The following is a 26,055-nucleotide window of genomic DNA, read 5'->3' as shown; positions in this document are numbered from 1 at the left end:
TACTTCAGTTCCTGTTTTGTATTAATAGTCTGACTGAGCATTACTTGTGCTATTTAGCCAGTATCACCCCTCCCCCCCCCCCCCCCCCGCGATTACTTTAATACTCTTAGCCTCTAATAGATACTGGGTTTGACATTTTTCGTTTTTATACATGCAATACCACATGAACCGGCAACAGCATCAGCGCATTCGCGCCGTCACCGTCAGTCGCCTCAATTCGCCAAATGTCTTCCTGTCCCATCGCTTTAGCTAGCCTGCATCCTTTACTTAAGTGTTATATTAATACATGAACACGTCAAGTGATGACCCAACATTGCTCGGGCTAAAAGACAGCTACATGTAGAATCAAATAACCCCTTTTGACAAAATGTACGAATGATATTTATATAACTATTAAGCCCACAGTTCAACACTCACTTGACATGCTGTGAACACCTTCTGGTGGCTGCGTGGCACATGCAGTGACAGGCGGCGATAAGAAGCCCCGGACGATGGCACTCTCGAATTGCGTAAAAGCTGTCCCGAGTGTCAGTTGTCAATCACTGCCGGAACATCGCTACTTCTTCGTGGCTGTGGTGTATCTCGAATAGAATAACAAACTATTTCGCGACGACGATGAGAGACCATCGTGTTAGTCTCGTGGTGGAGCGGCCTGGGGGGCGGTTGTCGACTCCGATGACCCCGTGGCAGATTGGGACCGAGGTCGTTCGGAACGAGTTCGTTCCTGTCGATAGACACACGTTGCCAGCGACAGCCTTTTACTCGGACAAGGACCGATTCACGCACAAGTATCCGGCTGATCCGTCTCAGAACATGGTCCTAATAGCCAGGAAGTCAGGCGAATCAGAGGAAGAATCCGACTACAAGGGGCAGTACAGGGTGCGTGAATGATGCAAAGACTGCTACGAGGAGGTGCCGAAATTGACGAGACTTGTGTGAACTAAATGACATAGATATGGCCGGGATTGCTGCTGCTTTTCACAATTGTCGCGGTCGCCATGCTTCTCATTACGAAAGGAGCAATGGACACATACCAAGCACGCACAGCACGTGCGATGGACTATGAGCAGCACGTGGCAGGCAAGCGCTCGATTAAAGACGGCAAAACGGACGACAACATCATCATCTCGGATGACGGACAAGTCGGAAACCCAAAGTCGTACGATACCAGCGTCAGTACGTTGTTTAATCTTGCAACAGGGATATCGTATTAGTAAAAGACACCCTAACGTATAGCTGCACTGTAGCGTGTGAGATGCCCGACTATCAGAGCAAGAACGGCCAGATCGTGGCGGTTGCAGCTAATGGGACTGAAGTTCCCATTCAAATCAAGGGCGTCAACTGGTTCGGTATGGAGACAGCACTTGCAGTTCCATTCGGACTTTGGGAGAACGCTGACAACGGCACCACAGCGGTGAGTGACTTGATTTTGTGCTCTGTCGAAGTATACAGAGTGTTTCTAACCCTCGTTATTGCAAACAGTACGAGATCGCGGCGTTCTTGGCACGACACAACTTTAACGCAGTGAGATTACCGGTTTCTGTCGAGAATATTCTCAACAACAATTCGCCTCAGAAAGGTGTGATCAATCTCTCGAGCAACCGCGCAATCAATGGGTCGAACTTCATCTCCACTCTACAGACACTCGTCAAGTCTCTCGCTTACCGCAATGTCGGTGTGTTGATTAGTATGCACCGACTCACGAACAAAAAGTCAGGCGCTACATGGTTCGATGAAGATCTCGGTGTGACTCAGGACGACTTCCTTAGTGCTGTTGATATCGTGTCGTCCAACCTCTGTGGCAAAGAGTACTGGAACGTCATGGGACTGGATCTGAAGAATGAGCCGGAGAAAGCGACGTGGGGGACTGGAGACGACGACGATTTCGTGGCGGGGTGTGAGAAAATAGCGAAGGTGATGCACGGTAATTGTCCCCAGTGGCTGGGCTTCGTGGAGGGTGTAGTGTCCACACATACAGTCACGATTGGTGGTGAGGAACTCGACTACTACGACTGGTGGGGTGGTGGTCTGCAGAAGGCAAGGGATACTCAACCCAAGTTCACAATCGAGAACAAAGTAGTGTGGGCACCTCATTACTACACCACTGCTGTGGCCCCACAGAGATATTTCTATGGGGACGGAACGACATCGGACTTCTCGACGTATGTGGAGCTATCAGATGAAGATCTTCTTGCACGTGTGGAGGGGACGATGGATGACATGTTTGGGTACTTAGCAGACGACAAAGGGTATGCTCTGCTCTTGGGGGAATTTGCAGGTTTGTACACTAAAGACGCTCATCCCAAAAAGACGACGAAGCGAACGACGGATCTGACGATCCAAGTGCTGATGGAAAAAGAGTACGCCGGTGGATTTATGTGGTCGTTGAATCCAGAGAGTGAGTACCAGTACAACCCAGCAGACACGGAAGGAGCGTTTACGGAAGGCATGCTGCTGGATGATTGGCTATCTCCGAACAGTGAGTTTCTAGATGCGTTTACACCTATGGATGCTATGCCGAATCTCCGCAAATTCCCATGCTTCCCTGTTAATAAAGACAGATAGATTCACTGTAAAACTTTAATCTGAACAACGACAGTGATCCTCTTGCTCCTCTTAAAAAAAACATATATGCACCATGTTTGGACGCAAGAAAAATCCCCTGAGGATAATTAACCCCTTGGTTCCCAACGTCGTAACTTACGACAACGAAATTGCTATGTCGTAAGTTACGACATAATGAGACTTACATTAGGAAATGGCTCAAGCAATACTTTAACCAAGTCATTTAAATATAATAAGGTTCAAGAGGTAACTGGGGTAAATCCAAAAACAAGACAGGGAAAGGGGTGCAGAAAATCAGTTCCCACTGGATATTTTCCCGCGCCCAGCCACGGGACCTGTAAGACCACTCATTCCAGAATTTGCCGGATGGCGCGCATCCGGTCCAGCAAACGCGGAATGACCGCCGCCGTTGCCACCGTCGCTCGAGACATCGACTTTCGCCATTTCTGGAGGCAGCTGAAGGCGGTAGGCTGGACATCAAAAAGACCAAGCGGCCTCGCGAGAGAGTGGAGCTACACAAGCCCCGATGGAGCTAGCGTGCTCATTGGTGAGAGCGCGCTAGTCGCACACGCTCTGAAGTCGGGATTGCTGGGCGAGAGTGAGAACGTAGACGACGTAGACATCGGAGACAAGGGCGTTGCGGATGAGAGTCCGGCGAGTAAGGAGGTAGGAGATGTGGAGGTGGCGGAAGCGTACGAAAAGACGGTAAGCGAATCTAGTGCTGCACTCACGTGTCCAGTACCAGCTACACAAGCCTCGATGGACGAGGCCATTCGGTTGTCGCGGATTGACACGAGCGCTCAGCTTTCTCAAGAAACGCTGAACGCGTTGTTCGGCTCGTCGAGCGAGTCGGACGATGAGCTCAATCAGTCAGTGGTGACAAGGGCATTCGTCACGCAACTTAGCGACCTTCACGCTGATGAATCACATCGAGATGCGGCTGCAAGCTTGCATATGCTGTTGGAGGCGTCTGGGGTAGAGAGCGAGACAGAGCAAGATATTGTGCCAGCTACTGCAGACCGCGTCTTGCGCCCACGCGCTCATGTGAAGAAGGACATCAACTTCGTACCGGAGGACGAGAAGATGAGCTCCGACGAGAGTTTCAGCTCCGGTGAGAGCGACGGAGGAGTACTCGATGAAGACGAGATAGCAGAGCCTGCAGATCGCGGTGAACGAGATGCAGATGATGACGTCTTGTCTGAAGACGATGCTGTGTATATGGACGAAGCTTTCGTGGCTTCGCTCCAGATTGGTGGAAATGCGCTTGACAAGCGTGCTATAAAGCAGCGCGAGGAGCGATTACGTGCAATGGAGTGAACGCCTGTGCCATCGGTGTTTGAAGAAGGCGTGGCCGCGTACTCGGGGCTCAGTTATGAAGACGTTCATCCAGTTCGCGAGCTATGTGACCTCAGTCACTCCCCTATTCAAACATTTTCTACTTCATGTCCAAGTCACTGTGGGTCAATATTAACGTGGATACTAATAGGTACGGCCTTCAGCAAGTTGACAGACGTGCTCAGGCTATTCAAGCCAAGCAAGTGGGAAGTCGTCGCGATACAGTGAAGCAAATACGACGTCGTTTGAAGTCAAAGTCTGGCTACCAAACCCACGAGATTCTGCACGTTATTGGTCTTCTTGTGGCACGGATGCTGTGTCCACAGAAGCGCCGCTTTGCAGCGCATTGGGCTATGGTCGAGGATGGTGCGGTGCCAGCAGGCACCTTTGGTCGTTTCATGGCTCGCAATCGATGCCAAGACATCATGCGCGACCTACACTTTGTTGACAACGAGGCCGAGCGAACACGTGACAAGCTATGGAAGCTCAGGCCTGTTGTAGACAAGATACAGCAACGATTTCTTACGGGATGGTCTCTCCAAGCCGTTTTTTCGTTTGATGAAGGTGTTTTGCCTTCTACTTCAAATCGGAACACAACCTTTTACCAAGTCATTTAAAATATAATAAGGTTCAAGAGGTAACTGGGGTTAATCCAAAAACAAGACAGGGAAAAGGGGTGCAGAAAATCAGTTCCCACTGGATATTTTCCCGCGCCCAGCCACGGGACCTGTAAGACCACTCATTCCAGAATTTGCCGGATGGCGCGCATCCGGTCCAGCAAACGCGGAAAGACCGCCGCCGTTGCCACCGTCGCTCGAGACATCGACTTTCGCCATTTCTGGAGGCAGCTGAAGGCGGTAGGCTGGACATCAAAAAGACCAAGCGGCCTCGCGAGAGAGTGGAGCTACACAAGCCCCGATGGAGCTAGCGTGCTCATTGGCGAGAGCGCGCTAGTCGCATACGCTCTGAAGTCGGGATTGCTGGGCGAGAGTGAGAACGTAGACGACGTAGACATCGGAGACAAGGGCGTTGTGGATGAGAGTCCGGCGAGTAAGGAGGTAGGAGATGTGGAGGTGGCGGAAGCGTACGAAAAGACGGTAAGCGAATCTAGTGCTGCACTCACGTGTCCAGTACCAGCTACACAAGCCTCGATGGACGAGGCCATTCGGTTGTCGCGGATTGACACGAGCGCTCAGCTTTCTCAAGAAACGCTGAACGCGTTGTTCGGCTCGTCGAGCGAGTCGGACGATGAGCTCAATCAGTCAGTGGTGACAAGGGCATTCGTCACGCAACTTAGCGACCTTCACGCTGATGAATCACATCGAGATGCGGCTGCAAGCTTGCATATGCTGTTGGAGGCGTCTGGGGTAGAGAGCGAGACAGAGCAAGATATTGTGCCAGCTACTGCAGACCGCGTCTTGCGCCCACGCGCTCATGTGAAGAAGGACATCAACTTCGTACCGGAGGACGAGAAGATGAGCTCCTACGAGAGTTTTAGCTCCGGTGAGAGCGACGGAGGAGTACTTGATGAAGACGAGATAGCAGAGCCTGCAGATCGCGGTGAACGAGATGCAGATGATGACGTCTTGTCTGAAAACGATGCTGTGTATATGGACGAAGCTTTCGTGGCTTCGCTCCAGATTGGTGGAAATGCGCTTGACAAGCGTGCTATAAAGCAGCGCGAGGAGCGATTACGTGCAATGGAGTGAGCGTCTGTGTCATCGGTGTTTGAAGAAGGCGTGGCCGCGTACTCGGGGCTCAGTTATGAAGACGTTCATCCAGTTCGCGAGCTATGTGACCTCAGTCACTCCCCTATTCAAACATTTTTCTACTTCATGCCCAAGTCACTGTGGGTCAATATTAACGTAGAGACTAATAGGTACGGCCTTCAGCAAGTTGACAGACGTGCTCAGGCTATTCAAGCCAAGCAAGTGGGAAGTCGTCGCGATACAGTGAAGCAAATACGACGTCGTTTGAAGTCAAAGTCTGGCTACCGAACCCACGAGATTCTGCACGTTATTGGTCTTCTTGTGGCACGGATGCTGTGTCCACAGAAGCGCCGCTTTGCAGCGCATTGGGCTATGGTCGAGGATGGTGCGGTGCCAGCAGGCACCTTTGGTCGTTTCATGGCTCGCAATCGATGCCAAGACATCATGCGCGACCTACACTTTGTTGACAACGAGGCCGAGCGAACACGTGACAAGCTATGGAAGCTCAGGCCTGTTGTAGACAAGATACAGCAACGATTTCTTACGGGATGGTCTTTCCAAGCCGTTTTTTCGTTTGATGAAGGTGTTTTGCCTTCTACTTCAAATCGGAACATAACCTTTTACCAAGTCATTTAAAATATAATAAGGTTCAAGAGGTAACTGGGGTTAATCCAAAAACAAGACAGGGAAAGGGGTGCAGAAAATCAGTTCCCACTGGATATTTTCCCGCGCCCAGCCACGGGACCTGTAAGACCACTCATTCCAGAATTTGCCGGATGGCGCGCATCCGGTCCAGCAAACGCGGAATGACCGCCGCCGTTGCCACCGTCGCTCGAGACATCGACTTTCGCCATTTCTGGAGGCAGCTGAAGGCGGTAGGCTGGACATCAAAAAGACCAAGCGGCCTCGCGAGAGAGTGGAGCTACACAAGCCCCGATGGAGCTAGCGTGCTCATTGGTGAGAGCGCGCTAGTCGCACACGCTCTGAAGTCGGGATTGCTGGGCGAGAGTGAGAACGTAGACGACGTAGACATCGGAGACAAGGGCGTTGTGGATGAGAGTCCGGCGAGTAAGGAGGTAGGAGATGTGGAGGTGGCGGAAGCGTACGAAAAGACGGTAAGCGAATCTAGTGCTGCACTCACGTGTCCAGTACCAGCTACACAAGCCTCGATGGACGAGGCCATTCGGTTGTCGCGGATTGACACGAGCGCTCAGCTTTCTCAAGAAACGCTGAACGCGTTGTTCGGCTCGTCGAGCGAGTCGGACGATGAGCTCAATCAGTCAGTGGTGACAAGGGCATTCGTCACGCAGCTTAGCGACCTTCACGCTGATGAATCACATCGAGATGCGGCTGCAAGCTTGCATATGCTGTTGGAGGCGTCTGGGGTAGAGAGCGAGACAGAGCAAGATATTGTGCCAGCTACTGCAGACCGCGTCTTGCGCCCACGCGCTCATGTGAAGAAGGACATCAACTTCGTACCGGAGGACGAGAAGATGAGCTCCTACGAGAGTTTCAGTTCCGGTGAGAGCGACGGAGGAGTACTTGATGAAGACGAGATAGCAGAGCCTGCAGATCGCGGTGAACGAGATGCAGATGATGACGTCTTGTCTGAAAACGATGCTGTGTATATGGACGAAGCTTTCGTGGCTTCGCTCCAGATTGGTGGAAATGCGCTTGACAAGCGTGCTATAAAGCAGCGCGAGGAGCGATTACGTGCAATGGAGTGAGCGTCTGTGCCATCGGTGTTTGAAGAAGGCGTGGCCGCGTACTCGGGGCTCAGTTATGAAGACGTTCATCCAGTTCGCGAGCTATGTGACCTCAGTCACTCCCCTATTCAAACATTTTTCTACTTCATGCCCAAGTCACTGTGAGTCAATATTAACGTAGAGACTAATAGGTACGGCCTTCAGCAAGTTGACAGACGTGCTCAGGCTATTCAAGCCAAGCAAGTGGGAAGTCGTCGCGATACAGTGAAGCAAATACGACGTCGTTTGAAGTCAAAGTCTGGCTACCAAACCCACGAGATTCTGCACGTTATTGGTCTTCTTGTGGCACGGATGCTGTGTCCACAGAAGCGCCGCTTTGCAGCGCATTGGGCTATGGTCGAGGATGGTGCGGTGCCAGCAGGCACCTTTGGTCGTTTCATGGCTCGCAATCGATGCCAAGACATCATGCGCGACCTACACTTTGTTGACAACGAGGCCGAGCGAACACGTGACAAGCTATGGAAGCTCAGGCCTGTTGTAGACAAGATACAGCAACGATTTCTTACGGGATGGTCTCTCCAAGCCGTTTTTTCGTTTGATGAAGGTGTTTTGCCTTCTACTTCAAATCGGAACACAGCCCGCATGTTTATGCCGGACAAGCCTCACCGCTACGGGTCCAAGATGTTCATGGTCTGCGACTCAAGAACTGCTTATTGCCACAGGTACATTCACTTGTTTTTATTTATGTCGTAACTTATGACGTGTTTTGCTAAATATAAGTGTTTATGTCGTAACCTTTTTAGATTCGAAGTTTACGCTGGAAAACGAGATGTCAGTGACGGCGCAGACAACTCAGTTGATCATAAGACCGGTGCTGCAGCGGTCATTAAAATCTGAAGATTGTGCTTGGAACGAACTCGCGACACGCGTGGCATGCAGTAGTTGTCGACCGGTTCTACTCGTCCGTCTTACTTGTCATCGAGCTTCTCGGCATGAGCATCTACGTAATTGGCACTATCATGATCAACCGGTTGGGTTTGGACAAGAACATCGTTGAGAAGCGACAGTCGCGGCCAGCTAGGATCCCTCTTGGGTCCTTCACCTTCTCTCGGTCCGTTGCGGTACCTAGCATGATCGTGTTTCACTGGTGGGACCGCAAGCCTGTGCACTACTTGTGCACAGGCTCTGTAATGACACCTTCGACAATCAACCGGAAAGTGAAGCAGGTGGGACCTATCACAGTACCGTGTCCGGCCGCTGTAACAGACTACCAGCGCTGGATGGGCGGAGTTGATGTGCACGATCAACTCCGCCTTCAAAATTACTCTCTACAACTGTCAACCAAGTTCAAGAAATACTACAAAAGCTTATTCTTAGGCTTTATCGATTTAGTATTGGTGAACTCTTACATTTCGCACAAGGAAGCTGCAACAATGAAGGGAACACCGATTATGACGCGCGGAGAGTGGTTTGGTGTCCTCCAGAACCAGCTCCTTCAGCTAAAAGCTGGGGACTTCGCCAATGTGGCTGTAACGCCACCACAAACTGGTCAGACTCGCAGGCGTGCACCTGTCAGTATTACGCACACGGTTCAGCAGTCTGAGGACTGGGTAACCGTCAGCGGAGTTCAGAAGCGTCGTCAAAGGTCTTGCAAGGTCTGCGCTCTTCTACGAATGGACAGAAAGAAGAAGTCGTTTGCGACGACCTTCTTCTGCGAGCGCTGTTCCGTCGACGAAGCAAAATGCTGGCTGTGTAACAAGATCTGTCGTCCGTACAAGGGAACTGCAAAGACATGCTTCGAGATTTGGCACGACGACTTCGACTGCGGTCAAGCCATTCCACGTACCTTGGGGAAGAGGGTCGTCTTGCGACGCCCAGGTCGGGAAGCTGGAGCACGAAAGAGAAACGCGCCGGGAGCTACACCTTCGTGATGCTGCTGAAAACGTCGATAATGAGAATGAGAGCGAGCCGAAGTGATACTGTCTGCAGACGTGCTGATGAGTGTTAGCATATGTCAAATCGTAATGCTTACTTCTTTGAATTGATGTACCTTTTGACTCACCTTTTACTATCAAATAGGATTCTAAGGCGGCTCTTTGTACCATCTTCCACTGTCTCTGTTGTGGTATGGTAGGAAGTTACGAGATTGAGTGCAATGTGGTGATTGGAAAGGTGTATAATTTACGACATTGCTAAAACAACCTGCTCAAACTTGATACCTTCCCGCAAGTGGAAAGTCTACTAAATACAAATCACAAGTGACATGGTTATGTCGTATTATACGACATATATTTAAGCGTTTTCGATACACTTTTCCGGGAACCAAGGGGTTAATAATAAAGTACCACGTAATGTGATCTGCATGTTGAAGTTTTAAAAAGTATAATTGTGTGAGCTACACCATGCCAACGTCATTCATCACTTTAGTGACAAGGTCACTGGTCATTTCATTGCGTTACGCGTGGAAAGAGCCCGAGTTGTGATTGTGTGACGAGGTTCGCTCTCCTGCTTCTCGTATCAGCCGAGTCCCGCCGTCTCCAGTCGCATTTGTATCCATGAGCAAATGGTCGCGCTTCGTAGCGCTGGCAGTCGCTGCGTTGGTCCCGTACGTCTCTGCCGACGTCGAGACGCACGAGGTTCGTCTACCATCATAAGCTCCGACCTCATTTGCATGTTGCTAATACTTTCATCTCCTCACAGTACGCTCCAGGCGAGGAAGTGGTCGTCTGGGTGAACAAGATCGGTCCATTCAACAACCCGCAAGAGACGTACACGTACAATACGCTGCCCTTCTGTCGCGCTCCCGGCGCCGAAGATCCCGAAGCGCATGCACTGGGTATCGGTGAGATCTTGGAAGGCAACGAGCTGTTAAATTCGGGTCAGCAGATTAAATTCGGTGTCAATTCCCCCAAGACGAAGCTCTGTGAGCAGACGTTGACAGACGCCGACGCGCTGCAATTCGGCGCCGCAGTGGACGAACATTACTGGTACCAAATGAGTGTGGACGATCTGCCTGTGTGGGGCCTCGTGGGTAAGGTCATGAAACCCACAGACGACGTCGAGTACCTTAAGCAATTCCCAGTGGGGACACGCGTGTTGTACACACACAAAAAGTACTCGATATCTCACAACGGACCGCACATTATCCACGTCAACTTGACCTACTCCGACGTGCTGACGTCCATCGCGTCGAACAAGCAGGTCGACTTCACCTACGAAGTTGTGTGGTCCGAGACGTCCATCCCGTTCGAAGATCGCTTCGATCGCTACTTGGAGGACGAGTTCTTCGAGCACCAGATCCACTGGTTCTCCATCTTTAACTCGTTTATGATGGTGATTTTCCTCTGTGGACTAGTGGCGCTCATCCTGCTGCGTACACTTAAGAACGACTATGCAAGATTCGCAGAGGATGACGCTGAGGAGCTCATGATGGACGGGAAGTCGTCACTTTTGAAAGACGACGCCAACTCGGGGTGGAAATTATTGCATGGCGACGTGTTCCGTGCACCTCCTTACTTGTTGCTGTTCACGGCGTTGGTGGGGACTGGTGCGCAGCTGCTGGTGCTGTCGGCTTGCTTGATGCTCATCGCGATCGGGTCGTCGCTCTACATTGAGCCTGGTGGTATCGTCTCAGTGGGCCTCACCGTCTACGCGTTCTCGTCACTGGCTAACGGATACGCGAGTGGGGCGTTCTACCACCAGTTCTTCTACCCGCGCGTGTCGAAAGATTGGATCCGTGCCATGTGTCTATCGTCGGCGCTGCTCCCCACTGTCACATTTGTGTCTGTGTTCTTCATCAATGCGCTGGCTGTGTTCTACGGAACGACGTATGCTATCCCCTTCGTGACCATCGTGCAGGTTGTGCTCGTGTGGTTCTTCGTGTCGTGTCCTTTGGCCGTTCTGGGCACGATCTTGGGTCGTCACGGCGCTGCGAAGGCCGGTTTCCCGTGTCGCGTCAACAAGTTCCCGCGTGAAGTCCCCGAAGCGCGCTGGTATCTGCGTCCGCCAGTGCTCATTGCACTCACGGGTGTCCTGCCGTTCGGCTCGATCTTCATCGAGATGTACTTCATCTTTGCGTCGTTCTGGAACTACAAGTTCTACTACGTCTACGGATTTATGCTGCTGGTGTTCATCATCCTGACGATCGTGACGCTCTGTGTGACCATCGTGTGCACGTATTTCCTGCTGAACGCCGAGAACTACCGATGGCATTGGACTTCCTTCGCAGCTGCAGGCAGCACCGCTCTCTACGTGTTCGTGTACGCCATCTATTTCTATTTCTTCAAGACCAACATGTCGGGCTTCCTGCAGACTTGCTTCTACTTTGGCTACATGTAAGTTTTAAACGCTTCTATTGGTTACTGCATGGGGTGACTACTAACTTTACCTCGAACTTGTGTGAACTTTTGTAGGGGCCTCTTTTGTTTCGCGTTCTTCATCATGTGTGGCACTGTCGGATACCTCGGCAGCAGCGTGTTCACTAAGCGCATCTATCGCAACATTAAGTGTGAATGAAGCAAGTGCCAGGCGTATCGCTCAGTAGCCACCAGAAAAAGGATGAAGCGGGATTAACTAGAAAAAAATGACGACCTCAGTAGGTTCAAGTGAAATTACTATTTTTTCTTTTTGGCGATGACTTAAGATTCAATAAATGTACAAGTTGCAGTAGGGTTTGCAATAGGGTTTCACCGGCTTGGGCAGGTCAGTTGAAGGAGTCGATGACCTGGCGCATGGCCTGCACTGAGCCAGCTACCATTCCAACGATACCGAAGACGACAATTCCCCAATGGAAGATGCGCGAGGGTAAGGACAGTGTCGATCCCTTGGCCACAAGATAGAGAACGGGAGGCAACACGATCGCCAGCATACTTGAGCCCACGGAGCCGAAGAGGCTGATGAGAAGACCCACGTCCGGCACGCAGACTGCGACCATCATGAGGCTCGTGCACAGCATGGAGCGGAACAGTGTGCGGTTGCATTCGTACGGCGACAAGTTGCACACCAATCGCTCCAAACAGCTCGCTGTTGATCGCGTTGAAGACAAATTGGAAGCAGCTGCGACGGCGGCTGGAGAAGCCATCGGAGAGAACGAGTGACGCATCGTTTGCAGCGAAAAAAGCGACGGTGGACGGCTATTGTGGCTGCTGGTAGACAGCACTACTTCGCGATCGTCGCGGTCGTAGTCTAGTCCACCTTCAGCTCCATGAAGCGAGCGATGTTGCTGTTTCTTCCGAGCCTTGCGACGTCTCCGTGCCTCCAGCGTCACTAGAACAGGTTCAGATGGAGGTGCAGGACGCATCACAGACGTATGCCGCAACATTCGCTCCAGAACGTCAATAGCGGGGTAGAATTGAATCGGAAACGAGAGCGTGCACGCAAAAGCCAACGCGACATTCGCCTACAAGACAAACGGGTAAGGAATTGAGTATCAAAGGTGACGTATCGTCACACAACAGCGACGTACCATAGTAACTAGCCATCCCTCGCAGTAATCGTGTAGCACTGCTGTCATGCTGCCATTATCGATCCGACCGAAGGCGATAGTTGGCACTTCGCCGATAAAAAGGAAGAGCACGAGGATTGCTACCATACAAAGTGCTAGTACACGAGGGAACCGCTCAGGCTCGGCCATTGCGTTCTGTATAGGCAGCACTAGGCCGATTCCCTCAAAGGAATACACAGCTGTGCCGTAGAATTCAGGCAGCTTGCTCCAATCCACTAGCAGACTCGATTCTCGAGGTGTCTTGGGGTGTTTCCAGTAGTCAATGGAGTAGTAGAATACAATAATGATACCCGACAACACGGCCAAGTTGGCTATTCATCGGTGCAGTCAGTAGACGATAACTCACAGGAGAATGCAGTAGGTTAACGCACCGAGACTCGAGAACGGAGTGATACGACGCAGTGTGCGTACCCAGGAGAGCATAAGTAATACAGGGAAAATAGCAAATATGAGTTGTCGTTCATTGATGGCTTCCTGCAGACTGCAATAACGTAGCGGTGAGTGACAGAGATTCAATCATCGTAATTAAAACAATCTCACCTGCCGGGAAGCACGACGTGGATGTTTGTAGCTACAAATGTGAAGTAAACACAGCAGATTCCTAGTTGTGTACCGACCAGAAAGACGTTGATCAGAAGTTTCCCTCTAGGGCCCAGAATCTCCCGCCCCACGTCGCCAAATGACATGGGAGCTTTCGGGCTCACCAACTGCTTGCATCGTAGCAGCAAGTCCATATTATACACCGACACAAGAGCCTACATTCAAACCATTAGCGTCTTCTTCTTTCACTACTACTAACAGTGTAGCCAACTCACCACGATGACAAAGAGCACGGGGCCTGCGTAGATGCCTGTCTTGGAGAAGCCGTTGGGTAACGACATTGCCCCTGGCCCGATGTTTCCCTTAAGCAGATGCACTACCACCGCCGCCACCGAGATCTTCTCCGCAGTTTTGATGGTTCGTACTACAGAAGTCGCCCCGCTCTCTGATCGCTGGTCTTTATTGACTCTAGTGCGTGTCTTAGCAGCTCGTCTACTGCCTCCATCCTGTTCGTTCAACTGAGTCTGCAGTCGTCCCAGCTCCATCTCTAGCGCGGCTTCATCCGACAGTGGAGATGTGGCGGTGCGTGAGCGTTGAGGAGAGCCGCAGGAGCTTCCACCGACCAGCAGTGGCGCTTCCTCCGCCTCGATGCTCATGGTTGCGGTCGTTGTGGCCGCAAATACTCAAGATTGAAGTCAGGCATCATAGACGGCGATCCATAGTAAACGCAAGTTAAAATGAGCAGCTAAATATAGAACTTCAGAATTGAAAATGCGAACATGGCTATATTAAGTTCAACCTTCACGTTCGACGCTGTCATATTTTTTTTTTTGCGGCAGAAGACTTAAGCCATTTGCAGCGTGCTGAGCTCCTGTTGTAGCCAAGAAGACATCAACGTTTCTGCAATTGCAACAACAACAGTCATGGCTACACGTACCAGATTCATAACGATGCGATTCCAGGCCTCCATGTTCTTAACAAGCTGGCGCCACTGAGTCTCGGCGTTATTTCCGCGCACCTGGCGCTGCTCGCTCTTCTCCTGTGCCACCTAGACACCATAATCAACTTCATTTATTTAAAAACACCGCCCAGCTCCAGGTTTCCTGCTCTTGCGCTTACCATTTCGAGGAGAGGAGCAATGTTCTCGGCCAACCCGCTCTTGTTATCGCCATCTACCAAAAAGTAGCCATCAGTATCCACCAAGATAATTCAACATAACAGTGACACAATTCACCTCCTTCAGGCGTCTCTGTCTTCTGTTGTGCTGCCAAATACGACAGTCTCTGAGCCAAATGCTCGTAGAATTCAACACTCAGCTCGTCAATGCGGGTCTGGGGTGGAATTCTCACTTGCTCCTGGTTGGCTTGCAGTCCTGAAGTGTGACGCGCTCTCCAAGGTGCAGTGGTGGGAGATGCGTGCCGACTGCTATTGCTGCGGTCGCCCGACGAGCTGTTCGATCCGCTTCGAGTTCGTGTGCGCCAAATGCTTGGCGTCGTCGGTGCGGCAGTTGGCGTCGTGGCGTCCGTGGCGCTTCCCGATGCGATGCTACCGTCCTCCACCACCAACTGCTGCTTGTTCACGACACTGAAATCCATGTTGCGACTAAAAACCAGGCCACGATAAGCATAACGTCGCACACTTCGCAGACATTTCCATAGTGTAGTAAACGACGTCGCCTGAGAAGCCTATCAAGACACAAAACCCTGTTAAAAATTGTTCTTAGGTGTCGTCAGTACAAACGACACGCTTACCTTGGACGAGCCGATGTGGTATCTCCGATTGGAGAACTCAATCAACACGTGGTGCACATGATCTGGACCCAAATATGACAAAACCAGCGTCTGGGCATCTTTCCGACGAAGTAAAAACGTGCCTTGCTCTCGATTTCTAAAAGGATTCGCAGCAATACGTTAGTACGAGCAAGCGAGGAGGTTTAGTAGTATGCATTCGTACTCGAGGAGCGCTTCAGCGTGGGCTCGACTGATGCTGCCAGCGAAGAAATGCCACGCCTCCTGGTCGTTGCGTCGATCTCGCTCGGCCTTTTCTTCTTCCCTGCGTCGTTCGAGGTCTTCTTCCTCCTTCTCACGTCTTCGAGACTCAGCTGCAGCGGCCGCATCCTCCTCTTCGTGGAGCTGTCGAGCACTAGAGAACGGGAACTGGAATTCCTCCACTGACTCCGCGTCATCGTCGGTCTCGTCGTTTCCAAGGAGACTGCTATTGGTCGCGCGTAGATATACTCCTTTGTCGTTGCCCAGAATCCAGCTACCTCCATACGCAGATCGCTTTCCAGTGCGCAATGCAGCAGAGACTTGTTCGTCTTGTTTCTTCTCCTCGTTGTCTTCCCGAGTGAGCTCCTCGTTGATTGGCATCATGTTCTCATCACGTGGAAGTGTTGTGATGGCTTTCGTGGGGATTCGCAGTAGAGACGTCGAGAAATGATGCAGCGCATCGTCAGTCTGAATGATTTCCAGTGGCGCAGGGTTACCAGACGTCTCCAGAATACCCTATAAGCACAAAAGCTCGTCAGGTTTTCACCTCCTCGTATCGGTTTCTAGTCAGTATCTCACCAATGGCCTTGCTAAACGTGAAAGCTGAATGTGCTCGGTCGCAATGCGATCTCTGCAGATAAACTCCACCATCCGCTCCAGCGCCTCTCGCACAGGAGGATTCTTCTCGTTCTCGCCGAAGTTCGCCTTGCCTACCGTCCACATCCAGCCTTTGTAGCCTGCTGCCTATTGGGCCACAAATTAAAGCTTCCAGTGAGCTTCTGACTCGACGTAATAATGAAAAGCCAATTCACCTCACTCTTGCGTACGCAGCAATGTCGTCGCTGGTCATGACGCGCTTTTGGAGTAAGTCAGCTTTGTGCGAGATGAGGAAGCATGGTGTCTCCTTAGGGGAAAAATATTTGGACAGACAGTGACGCCACTTGTCGATGGCTGCGATGGAGCTCACACGGTGCACGTTGAACACGAAGAAGATGCCGTCCAGATCCTCGCAAAGTAGCGAGTGCAGCGATGACGCACTGACGTCCACCTCGGCACTGGAGACATCCCATAGCTGCAACAACAGCTCCTGGCCGCGATGCTTGTATGCCATTGTGTTCACCTCCACTCCAACGGTAGGTGAGTATGTTGTCGGGTACGAGCGTTGGAGCCAACGTCGCACGATGCTCGTTTTTCCCTGCACAGCATCAACGACAGAGTCAAAACATGGTATAAAGCCAAACACTCGACGGACAGTTAAGCTGATTGTATATACCACCGCGGACCCTCCGACAAGCGCGATCTTGAGCTCTGGCGTTGGATCCAGGCCGTTCTCGGCACGTAGCTTGGCCCAGCGACCGAGTGATTCCTGTGAAACGCCGGTACCGTTACCTCCTGTTGTCCCGGATGATCGTCGGCCGAAGAGGGAAGAGCTGGTTCCCTCGCCGAGGAACGTGGACGAGATCATCTTCATCCATTTCGACGTGGCACTGTCCGCGGTCTCTGCAGGACGCGAGCTCGCCATCGTGACTAGCAAAATTTGCTAAATGACTAATGAATCGATATACCGGTATCCTGAAAGTACGCACAGTGGAATTTCCTGAAAAATGCACATGCAACTACTTTTTGTGAGTGATGGTAAACTCGAGTCTTACACTTCAACGTTATTTCTAAATTAGCCTTACCATGAGCATTGTCGTGTTTACCGGGACGCTTTGCCAGCCGCGTAAGGAGGCAACCGCAGAAGCTGAGCAATATGGCTACGTTGTGGGGGCGCGTCTTACAAAGACGTCGAGCTTTTTGATTTGCGGAGCCAAAGTGGGCGCCAAAAAGATGGAAGAGGCCGAAAAACTGGGTGTGGCAACTTTGACAGAGCTGGAGTGGAGAGAGAAACTGGCGGCAACAGGCTCAGTAGATGGTGAGAAGAAAAAGAGCCAACTGCAGAAGCCGGAGATGGCGCCTCCATCGCTGAAAGCAATTGCGAAGAAGAGAAAAGCCCGCGTCGACGACAACACAGAACCGTCCGTGATGGAAGAGCCTGCAGTGGTTGTGTTCACTGGGACGTTGACAAAGCAGAGTAGGAAGGAGGCGACAGCTGAAGCGGAAGTGAAAGGGTTCCGCGTTCAGCCGAGAATGACCAAGGCCACGACGTTCCTGGTATGTGGGGACAAGGCTGGGCAAAAGCTAAAGGAAGCGGAGAAGTTGGGTGTCACGGTGTTGACGGAGGAGTCAGTGGGAACAAAAACTTGCAGCAATTTCAGCCAAGGCTAAGGTACCGAATTGTTCTGCTAGACCGAGCAAGAAACGAACTGTTGAGGAGAGTATAGAGGTCAGTGAAGATGGTGACGGTGAGGTTGCGTATGACGAGGTGACTGGGGCTGTGAATGGGATCAAACCCAAACAGCTTCTGGTGGACGGAACGTTCCACGATGTTAAGAGCGCATCGGGCTCGACGTACATCGTGAAGCGTATTGGGATGGTCTATTCATGCAGCTGTCCAGCGTGGAGAAACCAGCGCCATCCACCCACGTCGCGGACTTGCAAGCACTTGAAGCAGCTTCTTGGCGAAGAATTCGAAACGATGCGAGCTCGTGGCTCGGCTACAGCTCCTCGTGGCACTGCGTCCGCTGGCGGGGGCAGCTCTCGCGCCGTAGCTAAGACAACAGCGCCAAAAGTCCTTCTAGCTATGAAATGGGAGCGAGAAAAAGACGACCCGGTGGGCTGGTGGATCAGCGAGAAACTGGACGGCGTACGTGCATTCTGGGACTCGTCCAAGAAGATTTTCCTCTCACGTTTAGGCTACGAATACCCCGCACCCAGTTGGTTCACTGCTGGGTTTCCAGACGATGTGGATCTGGACGGAGAGCTCTTTGGAGGTCGAGGCGCATTCCAGTTCACTGTCGGGATTGCCAAGACACAGGGTTCAAAACACTGGGAGAAACTCGTGTACAAAGTGTTTGACGCTCCGAGTCTAAAGACGCAAAAGTTCGAAGAGCGTATGGAACACGCCAAGGACGTCGTGACCAAAGCCTCGTCGAAGTACATTGAGTGGGTGGAGCACACGATGTGCAAGTCTCTCGAACATCTGGACGAAGTGTTCAATGAGATCGAGAAGCTTGGAGGTGAAGGCCTTATGATCCGTGAGCCCGGCAGCAAGTACGCGCAAGGACGATCATCGTCTCTGCTGAAGATCAAGAGATTCCACGACGGTGAGGCGGAGGTGCTCGCCTACGAAGACGGCAAGGGGAAGTATGTGGGTATGGTGGGTGCTCTGCGTTGCCGCATGTCCAGCGGTAAGATGTTTAAAGTAGCCAGCGGACTGTCGGACCAGCAGCGCGACAAGCCTCCCGCCATCGGTAGCATCATTGTGTACAAGTGCCAAGAGCTCACGAACGACGGGAATCCGCGCTTCCCCGTGTTCGTGGGGATCGCTGCCGACAAGACGCGCCCGAAAGACCCCGTCATCGCCAACGCCATGGGTCAAGAGTGATGATCCTTCACAGCGTTCGCAAAATGGGTTTTGGAATTTTTGGGTTTTGGGTATATTGAACGACCCACCCACCCACTCTTTTTTTAGGCTGGGTTTTCTGGATTTATAAAAATAAAGAAAGAACGATAGAGCTGACGCACGCAATACGCAAGTACCATGACTGGCTTTACCTGCACTCGATGCGTTCGCCCATGCATCTTCAGTGCGCCGTCAACTTAAGCGGGTCATTTGCTACAATACCCGCTTTCGGTTAACCAGCTGAAGAGAGCTACCCCAACCACCACCAGTTGTCATTAGAGCACATTTCTCCCTTGGACCGCCCCAAAACTCGGTTAAATGCATCTATATTTTCTTTAACCACCCTACAGCAGGTTATATGCATCTATATTTTCTTTAACCACCCTACAGCATCTCCATATTTCTCTGAGGTGACACAGGTTTTTTATAATTGTATCAATGACGTCATCCAGCAGATAATACCCAGTTTTTTATCCCACCCACCCACAAAAAAATCATTACCCACCCACTCAAATCCGAAAAGCTGGGTTTTGGCGAACCAACTGGACTTTCATTAAAATATCGCTATAGCATTTTAATTGGTCAATAAAAAGTTTCCCTGTTTCCATGCGGTGCTGACACTTTGTATCGACGCAATAATGAGGCGTGGCCGTTCGGACTCTGGCGACGAGTGCGAGTTCTTCCGGCTGCCGTGTATGCTGCTGGTGGAGTTTCTTGATCTACGCGAGGCCATCAACTTGCTAAATACGAGTCGCTGGCTGAAATATGACCGTGTGTTGACGGCGACAGCACTGGAGAAGACGCGCTACGCCCAACATTTCCACCAAAAATGCGCCGCCGACTGGTGGCATCTAACGCCGGCATGGCAGGCAGGCGAGCGTCTGCTGGAGAGCGATTGGGACGAGGAGGAGGACGCAGGGCCCACAGATGTCTGGGAAGACTGTCACGTGCGCACAGCCGCGGGTAAAGAGCTCACCTACTGGAAGGACACAGTGCGAGATACACCCCAATGGCAACATGTTCCTCTGCTGTCCATAATCGACTTTATGGTGACCAAACTGCTCCCTCAGAGCTACATTTCCTTTAAATACGCAGCCACAGTGTACACTGCCAGACCCGTGATTGTTCGACTGCATCCACCCGAGAGTAAAGACAAGGAAAAGAAAGACGGACAGGACGCCGCTGAACAGGATGTTGCACGTCGAATCAGTGGGGCTTTGGGGACTCAGAATGGCAAATTGACGTCGCTTTTCGGTCTCCATTGGGAGAACATGCACGTGGATGTAGACACAGGCAAAGTGACCTGCGCGGTGTGTCAACTGTATGCTGAGGAGGTGGAGAAATACCAGACCAAAGTAGCCAAGATGATAAGTGAGTGGAGAGAAGCAGTGAAAGCTAAACTCCCAGACTGGAAAGAGAAGGGAATGCATCAGATGGAGATCGATCGACGTACGTACGAGATGCGAGAGGACATGATCCCGTACAGTGGCTACTTCACGTCCAACGTCGCACGTCGCCACGGCGATATCATCATTCGCCACATTTGCTCCTACTGGACGACGCTGGATCATCTCCAGATCAACACACTCGGGTATCGAGACGCCTCGCGGCTCGTAGCAGCGTTGACCTCCGACATCCGGAAACAGTGTCAGCACTTTTCAAAGATCAAACAGGCCATGACAAAAGCCTTCCCTCGTGTAGCAAGAATCCGCTACGAAGTCGACGAACCGGAACCTTCACCTGCCACGAACTCGTGGCAGGACACCGCCGTCACCGAACTGGTCGCTGGAGTCTCCCCATCCGGATTTCTTTGCGGCATGTTGTTCATTGAGAAAAGCGTTTGACCCTGGTAGAGTTCCCCATACATTTATTAAAACCGACTGCATGTATCACACAAGTTAGACATCTCATTGAGCAGGACGCTAATTAAGGACAAGTAAGCAAATGAATTTGGTACTACAATTCCGTCTTCTTGGCGTAGACACCAGTGACGCTGTCGTCGGCCTCTTCCATTGCGTCCAGCACAGCGGCCTCATCGGCCATCTTGGTCGATGTAAACAACGTCTCGCGGAGCCAGAAGGCCAAATACACGAGTGCGAGCATTGTCGGGATCTCGACGAGAGCACCAACTACAGCCATAAGTGCTGGGTCCGACTTGAGTCCGAACGACGCGATGGCCACTGCGAGCGCCAGCTCGAAGTTGTTACTGGCAGCTGTGAAGGATAGCGAGACTGTCTGCTCGTATGTTGCACCGAGCCACCAACTCATGAGGAAAGATACCACGAACATGAAGATGAAATAGATGAGTAGCGGTACTGCAGCGTAAATAACCTTGTCCAGGTTTGACGATATGCGTGTGCTCTGTGAGGCGAAGAGCACGATGATCGTGAAGAGCAAAGCCAAGAGCGTCAACACGCCGATGCGAGGTGTGAACTTGTCGAAGTACCAGGTGGTGCCTTTGACTTTGGTGAGCGTGTACCACGTCAATAGAGCTGCCACGAATGGTGCACCCATGTAGATACCGACGTTCTTGGCTACTTCGCCCATAGCGACATGGATCTTGGTGCTCGAATCGATGCCCAGATGACTCGGGAGGTCGTTGATGAATAGCCCAGCGTAAGGAGAGTAGAGTCCAATTGTGAGTACGGAGTTCATGGCTACGATAGCAGCGCAATACTCGGCGTCTCCACCTGCGAGACTGTTCCAGACTACGACCATGGCGATGCAACGTGCGCAACCAACGAGGCTGAGTCCCGTCATGTAGCCAGCGTCATCGTTAAAGAAAGCCGAGGAGAGGAAGAACATGACAAAGGGGCCCAGCACCCAGTTCTGCACTGTTGTAAGTAGCAGCAAGCGCCAGTCAGCGAAGATGCGGTGCACGAGGTTCCAGCGCACCTTGGTGAGTGGCGGGTACATCATGACGAGGAGTCCAATGCCCACGAGGACATTGGTGCCGTCCACGGTGGTGTCGTCGATGAAGTCTTGAATGGCGTCGATCTGGCCTAGACTAAGGCCCAGACCAGCCGCTAAAAGGATCCAGAGCGTGAGGAAGCGGTCCAGGAACGAGACAACACCAGTGCGGGTAGCGGCGGTGGGAGTTGCAGGTTGGTCAAACGGCTGCTGCAGCGAGGGCGAATCAGACATTGCGACTTGGTTGCGGGTTAAACCTTGGAGTTTGTTGCCGTATAGATTGCTCGCGTTAAATTGGCTAATGAGCTCGACAGCGGGTGGCGCTCATGCTGCAGGTGTTGCAAGATTGTCGTGTGGTGCCGCAAAATGTGACCCGCGAAACGATCACCACCTGTGAAGTCGCATCGATTTGCAATATTCTATGCTTGTTCATCATTAAATATCACAGTGCCTTTTTCTTAAGGCGGTCAAAATTGGTACAAATAAGTTTTCCGAAAAGCTTGACACGCGATAGAAGTTGGAACCATTCATTACTTGTAGTCGAGGTGCCAGGCCCTATATTAAGCTAGGAACCTCGACAATTTATGCTAAGTGAAGTCCATTGTCAAGATCTGGTACTTTAATGTGAGGTGGTAGAGACTCTCCACTGGAGAGCTAAGTCGGATGCTTGTCAGGTATATTTCGATATATTGCCGCAGAGAGGACGTCCTGGCGAGATGGCCATTGGGTTTGTCAGGGCTGGACGATAAGAAGTTATTGATCGTATCTTCATATACCGAAGTACACGTATTAGTTCACGTATGGAGAGGAAACGCTCATACACGTTGGCAATGAGACGGACGCAAAACACTTTTGTTGGGCTTGTCTTTGGTCAGGCGCAAAACAGCACTCAAGCGGCTGCCTTCGAGGGCCGGCGACTATGAAAACTCAAGGCAGCAATAAGACGTCGAGTCCGGCCTCAGTTGCTGCCGACGAGTTAGCCGGTGGTGAGACTTGAAGGTCATTCTCGAGTCAAAGATATGCGCTTTGAGGCGTATCGATCGCCAATGTGAATACACCCTTTAGAACTACTGTAGAACTGCGACTCGCTGTGAACATTTTCATCGTCAAGACCGACGAATGAGCATTCGAGTGAGCATTCTAGGCGTCCGCTGCCAATAGCATCCATTGTAATTGCTCGATTAACGCGTTGTTGCGTCTCAGTTGAAGTTCTCCCACACTCAACTATGCACCACTCTCGTTACAGTGTCGGTTGAAGCTCGCTGGGCTTGTCTTTGAAATGGCTTCAGTTTGGTTTAGGCGGACCACTTAGCAATTTGCCCTCGAGAAAGAAAATCGCCTTCACTCTTTCACCAAGCTTCCCGTACATGTCAACATTGCAGCCACTTCAGCACTTGACCCCCGTGCCTCTTGAGCCCACTTTGTCTTCCAAAGCTGCAGCCCCGATCTCCTTCCTGGAGACAATTGACCGCATTGAGATCAACCATACCATCGTTCGCCATGACGTCGTCTACTACGCTGTCGACGTCTTCTTGCTGCATCACACGTCGCGCATCCCGACGCATAACACGCCCACGGCCAACGCCTCGAGGCCTGACTACCAAGTGCTGCACCGTTTCTCCCAGTTCGCTGATCTGCGCTACCAAGCTTGGATCTACGCACAACGCAAGCACGAGGACGGGCACATCTGCAAGTATTGCAGCAAGTACATGCATTTCATCCTGTACTCGCTGTCCCAGCCGAGTATGTACGTCAAGCTGGTCACTAGTGTCGAGCGCCGAAAGAAGGTGCTCAAGAAATTCTGCAACGCCTTCGTGGACATGGCGCGAAGCAGCAAGATGGAGCCGCACTCACGAGAGGCCATGTGTGACAGCTGCCAGGCCATCCCGCATCTTGTCGAAAGCTTCCTCCGCGGATAACGAAGTCCAGTATTGCCAACAAGTATATAAGCTTAACATGCATCTACGTGTACACTAAGAATATATCAAACTACTTCGACGTATCATTTACACGAAGCATTTTCAGGTAGCACAAGTATCGTACGGTAATGATTATACCATTCACTTGAATGTTGTATGTCATTTCGAGTTGCCTTTTGCATTTTGAGTGGCATCGACGCAATGACCGACAACACGACGTATGATCAGGTGTGCGAGGAAGCGAGTGCCGCTGCCGAGATGCGGTTGCTGGAGCACTTTAAGCAGCATGGTGGAGAAGTCTGGAGCATCGGCACTGGCTGCCAGTACTGTCGCCAGAAACTGGAGGACGTGAGCGGCCTTAAGGTGAATCACCGAGTAGCTCTTTGTAATTCTATAATCTTCTCACTGGTAGTGCTGTTTGCATTACTACAGCGCTGCTCCAACTGCGATGCCGCTCTATTCTGCGGTCGCGAGTGTCAGCTCAAGGCCTGGCCGCAGCACAAGGCTGAATGTTGCGTAATTGCGACCTTCCAACGCCTGCACAAGACGAACAGCTCCAACTTAAGGTATTGTTGCCTGTTGTTGTTTATTTCTACACTGATACGCTAACTCTTGAGTTTTCTTTGTAGACTCGCGTCGTTGCTCGAAACGCTGACACTTTCTTCTAGTGTCAAGAAGGCGGACGAGCCCAAGACTGCTGGTGTTGCGAGCTCGATAGGCATAAACAGCCAAGAACTACCCGGCTGGTTCTTCACAGTCAACGTTGAAGAGGTGAGTTGACACTTAAGAAGTGAGTTTAGATCCATGTGCTGACAACCTAATTTACTCGTGTAGGCATCAAAGGAGCGACAAAAGGCCTTATACCAAGCTGTACTGGAGCTCTACGGTCTACTCAAGGACGAAGAGTGCTGGTACGGATTTAATTATAATGTTCGCTTTATGCCAAAGCTTATATTGCTGACGCTATAGGACTCGCGACAAGGAGAGTTTCCCACGTTCAAGCTACACGCTGGTGGAGGTTAGTTGAGGACAACGATTTCGTCTTTGCAGGTTGACAACGTCAGCATTAACGACTTGTGATGCTTAAACAATGCAGTCGCTACCGCATGTGTCTCCTTCTGTAGGCCAGTTGCAAAAGGATTTCGTGGAGATGAATGGACATCTTTTGCTCTTCTCAGCGTGGCTGCAACACCCTGAGCCGCCTGCCACACAAACCATGCCCTTCGAAGACCGCAGCTTCTTTGGTGTAATAGACTCGCTGCTGCAGATCAGGTACGAGGAAGATTCTTTGAGTATTTACTTCGTCATCATTGCTCATGTTGTGTCCTTCATTAGTGCCCTTCGTGATGGAGTTGACGCCTTTATGGATGCGAGATCCTAGTAACAAGACAACACGAAAGCCGCGATTGTATACAGTTTCGTTCATTTAGAAATCAACAACAGGCTCGGATCACACTGCACGTCATGGCAGAGTCAAACACCCATCGCGTCAGCCCCTCACGCCGACACCTTAGCGACGCGGTACAGTGTGTCCAGCATTTCCTCGATATCTTCATCCAGTTCGTAGCACTCGAGTGCAGCCACGACCTTCTCATCGTCGCTCAAAATCAAATCCTTTAGACGCGCTTTCTCCTCTGCCGAGATCAATTTGTCTGCTGCTATGCGACTCGCAGCCTTGAGCGCCAACGCGTAACGTGCACGCTGCGAGAGCGAGCGCTTCTTCTGCGGTCCGTCCTCTCCCAGCTCGCCCTCTAGCAGAAGAGATTGTCCATTAAACGCGCGTTAGAAGTCGCTTTGCTGCTTGATCGCAGTTGCCTCCTCACCGTCAATGATGCCTTTCTCCTCCAGCTCCGTCACCGACGGTCTGTGGCGCAATTGACGCGCGATTTGATCCGCTTTTAGCTGACGCTCCAGCTGGTGCTTCGCTCCTTGCAGTACAGGCGCCACCGCCGCGTCCTGGTCTGCTTAGTAAGGAACAACACACTAGTTAGTAACCCGTCTTTAAACCTCATGACAGACGGTCTCACCTTCCAGTATATTGTGCGAGACGAGTTCATCTTTCTCAGGTCTCGACTCGAGCAAGTGTGAGACCTGGTTCTGCACCAGATTGCGCTCCAGCTTCTTGGCGGTGGCTGTGAGACTCGGCGCCAGCTCGGCGCTCGTCTCAAGCACACCTGTAGTGCGGAGCTCCTCGACGGACGGACGTTTGGTCAGGTGCTGATGCACCTTGTCGGAGTTGATCTGGCGCTGTAGTTTCTCTTGCGTGGCCTGCAGACTAGGCGCCACGCCGTCGCCTCCATGTATGATGTCCAGATCACGCAGCTCCTGCACGTCCGGGCGGCTCTCGAGGCGATGCGCCAGCTCGGCAGCGCTCA

At 51.6% G+C, this 26,055-nt stretch overlaps 10 protein-coding genes across 10 annotated transcripts in view; 6 read left to right on the top strand and 4 right to left on the bottom strand.

Moving 5' to 3' along the window:
- Nucleotides 1–615: 615 nt before the first annotated feature.
- Nucleotides 616–2,565, top strand: PITG_08610 (cell 5A endo-1,4-betaglucanase; the record flags this gene model as incomplete). Its single annotated transcript, XM_002903925.1, has 4 exons — nt 616–879; nt 954–1,176; nt 1,248–1,414; nt 1,483–2,565. The coding sequence occupies 4 exons, from the start codon at nt 616–618 to the stop codon at nt 2,563–2,565; spliced, it is 1,737 nt and encodes a 578-aa protein (XP_002903971.1).
- Nucleotides 2,566–9,773: 7,208 nt separating this feature from the next.
- Nucleotides 9,774–12,726, top strand: PITG_08609 (endomembrane protein 70-like protein, putative; the record flags this gene model as incomplete). The annotated part of the gene is made up of 3 exons (XM_002903924.1): nt 9,774–9,951; nt 10,016–11,649; nt 11,728–12,726. The coding sequence occupies 3 exons, from the start codon at nt 9,871–9,873 to the stop codon at nt 11,828–11,830; spliced, it is 1,818 nt and encodes a 605-aa protein (XP_002903970.1).
- On the bottom strand, nt 12,018–14,014 carry PITG_08608 (Amino Acid/Auxin Permease (AAAP) Family; the record flags this gene model as incomplete). The annotated part of the gene is made up of 6 exons (XM_002903923.1): nt 12,018–12,713; nt 12,780–13,129; nt 13,190–13,299; nt 13,359–13,389; nt 13,432–13,573; nt 13,634–14,014. The coding sequence occupies 6 exons, from the start codon at nt 14,012–14,014 to the stop codon at nt 12,018–12,020; spliced, it is 1,710 nt and encodes a 569-aa protein (XP_002903969.1).
- A 286-nt stretch (nt 14,015–14,300) lies between these two features.
- PITG_08607 (uncharacterized protein) lies at nt 14,301–16,866 on the bottom strand (the record flags this gene model as incomplete). Its single annotated transcript, XM_002903922.1, has 7 exons — nt 14,301–14,406; nt 14,586–15,043; nt 15,110–15,245; nt 15,312–15,862; nt 15,926–16,090; nt 16,164–16,541; nt 16,620–16,866. The coding sequence occupies 7 exons, from the start codon at nt 16,815–16,817 to the stop codon at nt 14,301–14,303; spliced, it is 1,992 nt and encodes a 663-aa protein (XP_002903968.1).
- Nucleotides 16,867–17,029: 163 nt separating this feature from the next.
- Nucleotides 17,030–18,833, top strand: PITG_08606 (uncharacterized protein; the record flags this gene model as incomplete). The annotated part of the gene is made up of 5 exons (XM_002903921.1): nt 17,030–17,261; nt 17,381–17,392; nt 17,439–17,571; nt 17,636–17,654; nt 17,697–18,833. 5 exons carry the CDS (start codon nt 17,030–17,032, stop codon nt 18,831–18,833), a joined length of 1,533 nt encoding a protein of 510 aa, XP_002903967.1.
- A 656-nt stretch (nt 18,834–19,489) lies between these two features.
- On the top strand, nt 19,490–20,695 carry PITG_08605 (uncharacterized protein; the record flags this gene model as incomplete). The annotated part of the gene is made up of 1 exon (XM_002903920.1): nt 19,490–20,695. One exon carries the CDS (start codon nt 19,490–19,492, stop codon nt 20,693–20,695), a length of 1,206 nt encoding a protein of 401 aa, XP_002903966.1.
- A 112-nt stretch (nt 20,696–20,807) lies between these two features.
- On the bottom strand, nt 20,808–21,995 carry PITG_08604 (Arsenical Resistance-3 (ACR3) Family; the record flags this gene model as incomplete). Its single annotated transcript, XM_002903919.1, has 1 exon — nt 20,808–21,995. One exon carries the CDS (start codon nt 21,993–21,995, stop codon nt 20,808–20,810), a length of 1,188 nt encoding a protein of 395 aa, XP_002903965.1.
- A 1,133-nt stretch (nt 21,996–23,128) lies between these two features.
- On the top strand, nt 23,129–23,680 carry PITG_08603 (uncharacterized protein; the record flags this gene model as incomplete). The annotated part of the gene is made up of 1 exon (XM_002903918.1): nt 23,129–23,680. The coding sequence occupies one exon, from the start codon at nt 23,129–23,131 to the stop codon at nt 23,678–23,680; it is 552 nt and encodes a 183-aa protein (XP_002903964.1).
- Nucleotides 23,681–23,870: 190 nt separating this feature from the next.
- On the top strand, nt 23,871–25,061 carry PITG_08602 (uncharacterized protein; the record flags this gene model as incomplete). Its single annotated transcript, XM_002903917.1, has 7 exons — nt 23,871–24,043; nt 24,113–24,246; nt 24,310–24,451; nt 24,515–24,591; nt 24,650–24,698; nt 24,777–24,952; nt 25,016–25,061. 7 exons carry the CDS (start codon nt 23,882–23,884, stop codon nt 25,059–25,061), a joined length of 786 nt encoding a protein of 261 aa, XP_002903963.1.
- A 116-nt stretch (nt 25,062–25,177) lies between these two features.
- The window catches only part of PITG_08601 (uncharacterized protein), a gene marked incomplete at both ends in the record, with an annotated part of 1,233 nt that continues 355 nt past the window's right edge, over nt 25,178–26,055 (bottom strand). The window contains 3 exons of the mRNA XM_002903916.1: nt 25,178–25,431; nt 25,504–25,641; nt 25,708–26,041. Of these exons, the coding sequence (XP_002903962.1) occupies nt 25,178–25,431; nt 25,504–25,641; nt 25,708–26,041 (726 nt within the window). The remainder of the gene's footprint in view (nt 25,432–25,503; nt 25,642–25,707; nt 26,042–26,055) is intronic.

Source organism: Phytophthora infestans, genomic scaffold (genome assembly GCF_000142945.1).
Source record: "Phytophthora infestans T30-4 supercont1.13 genomic scaffold, whole genome shotgun sequence".
Lineage (NCBI taxonomy): Eukaryota > Oomycota > Peronosporomycetes > Peronosporales > Peronosporaceae > Phytophthora > Phytophthora infestans.
The sequence above is the reverse complement of the archived record's forward strand: the minus strand, read 5'-3'. Positions and strand labels throughout refer to the sequence as shown.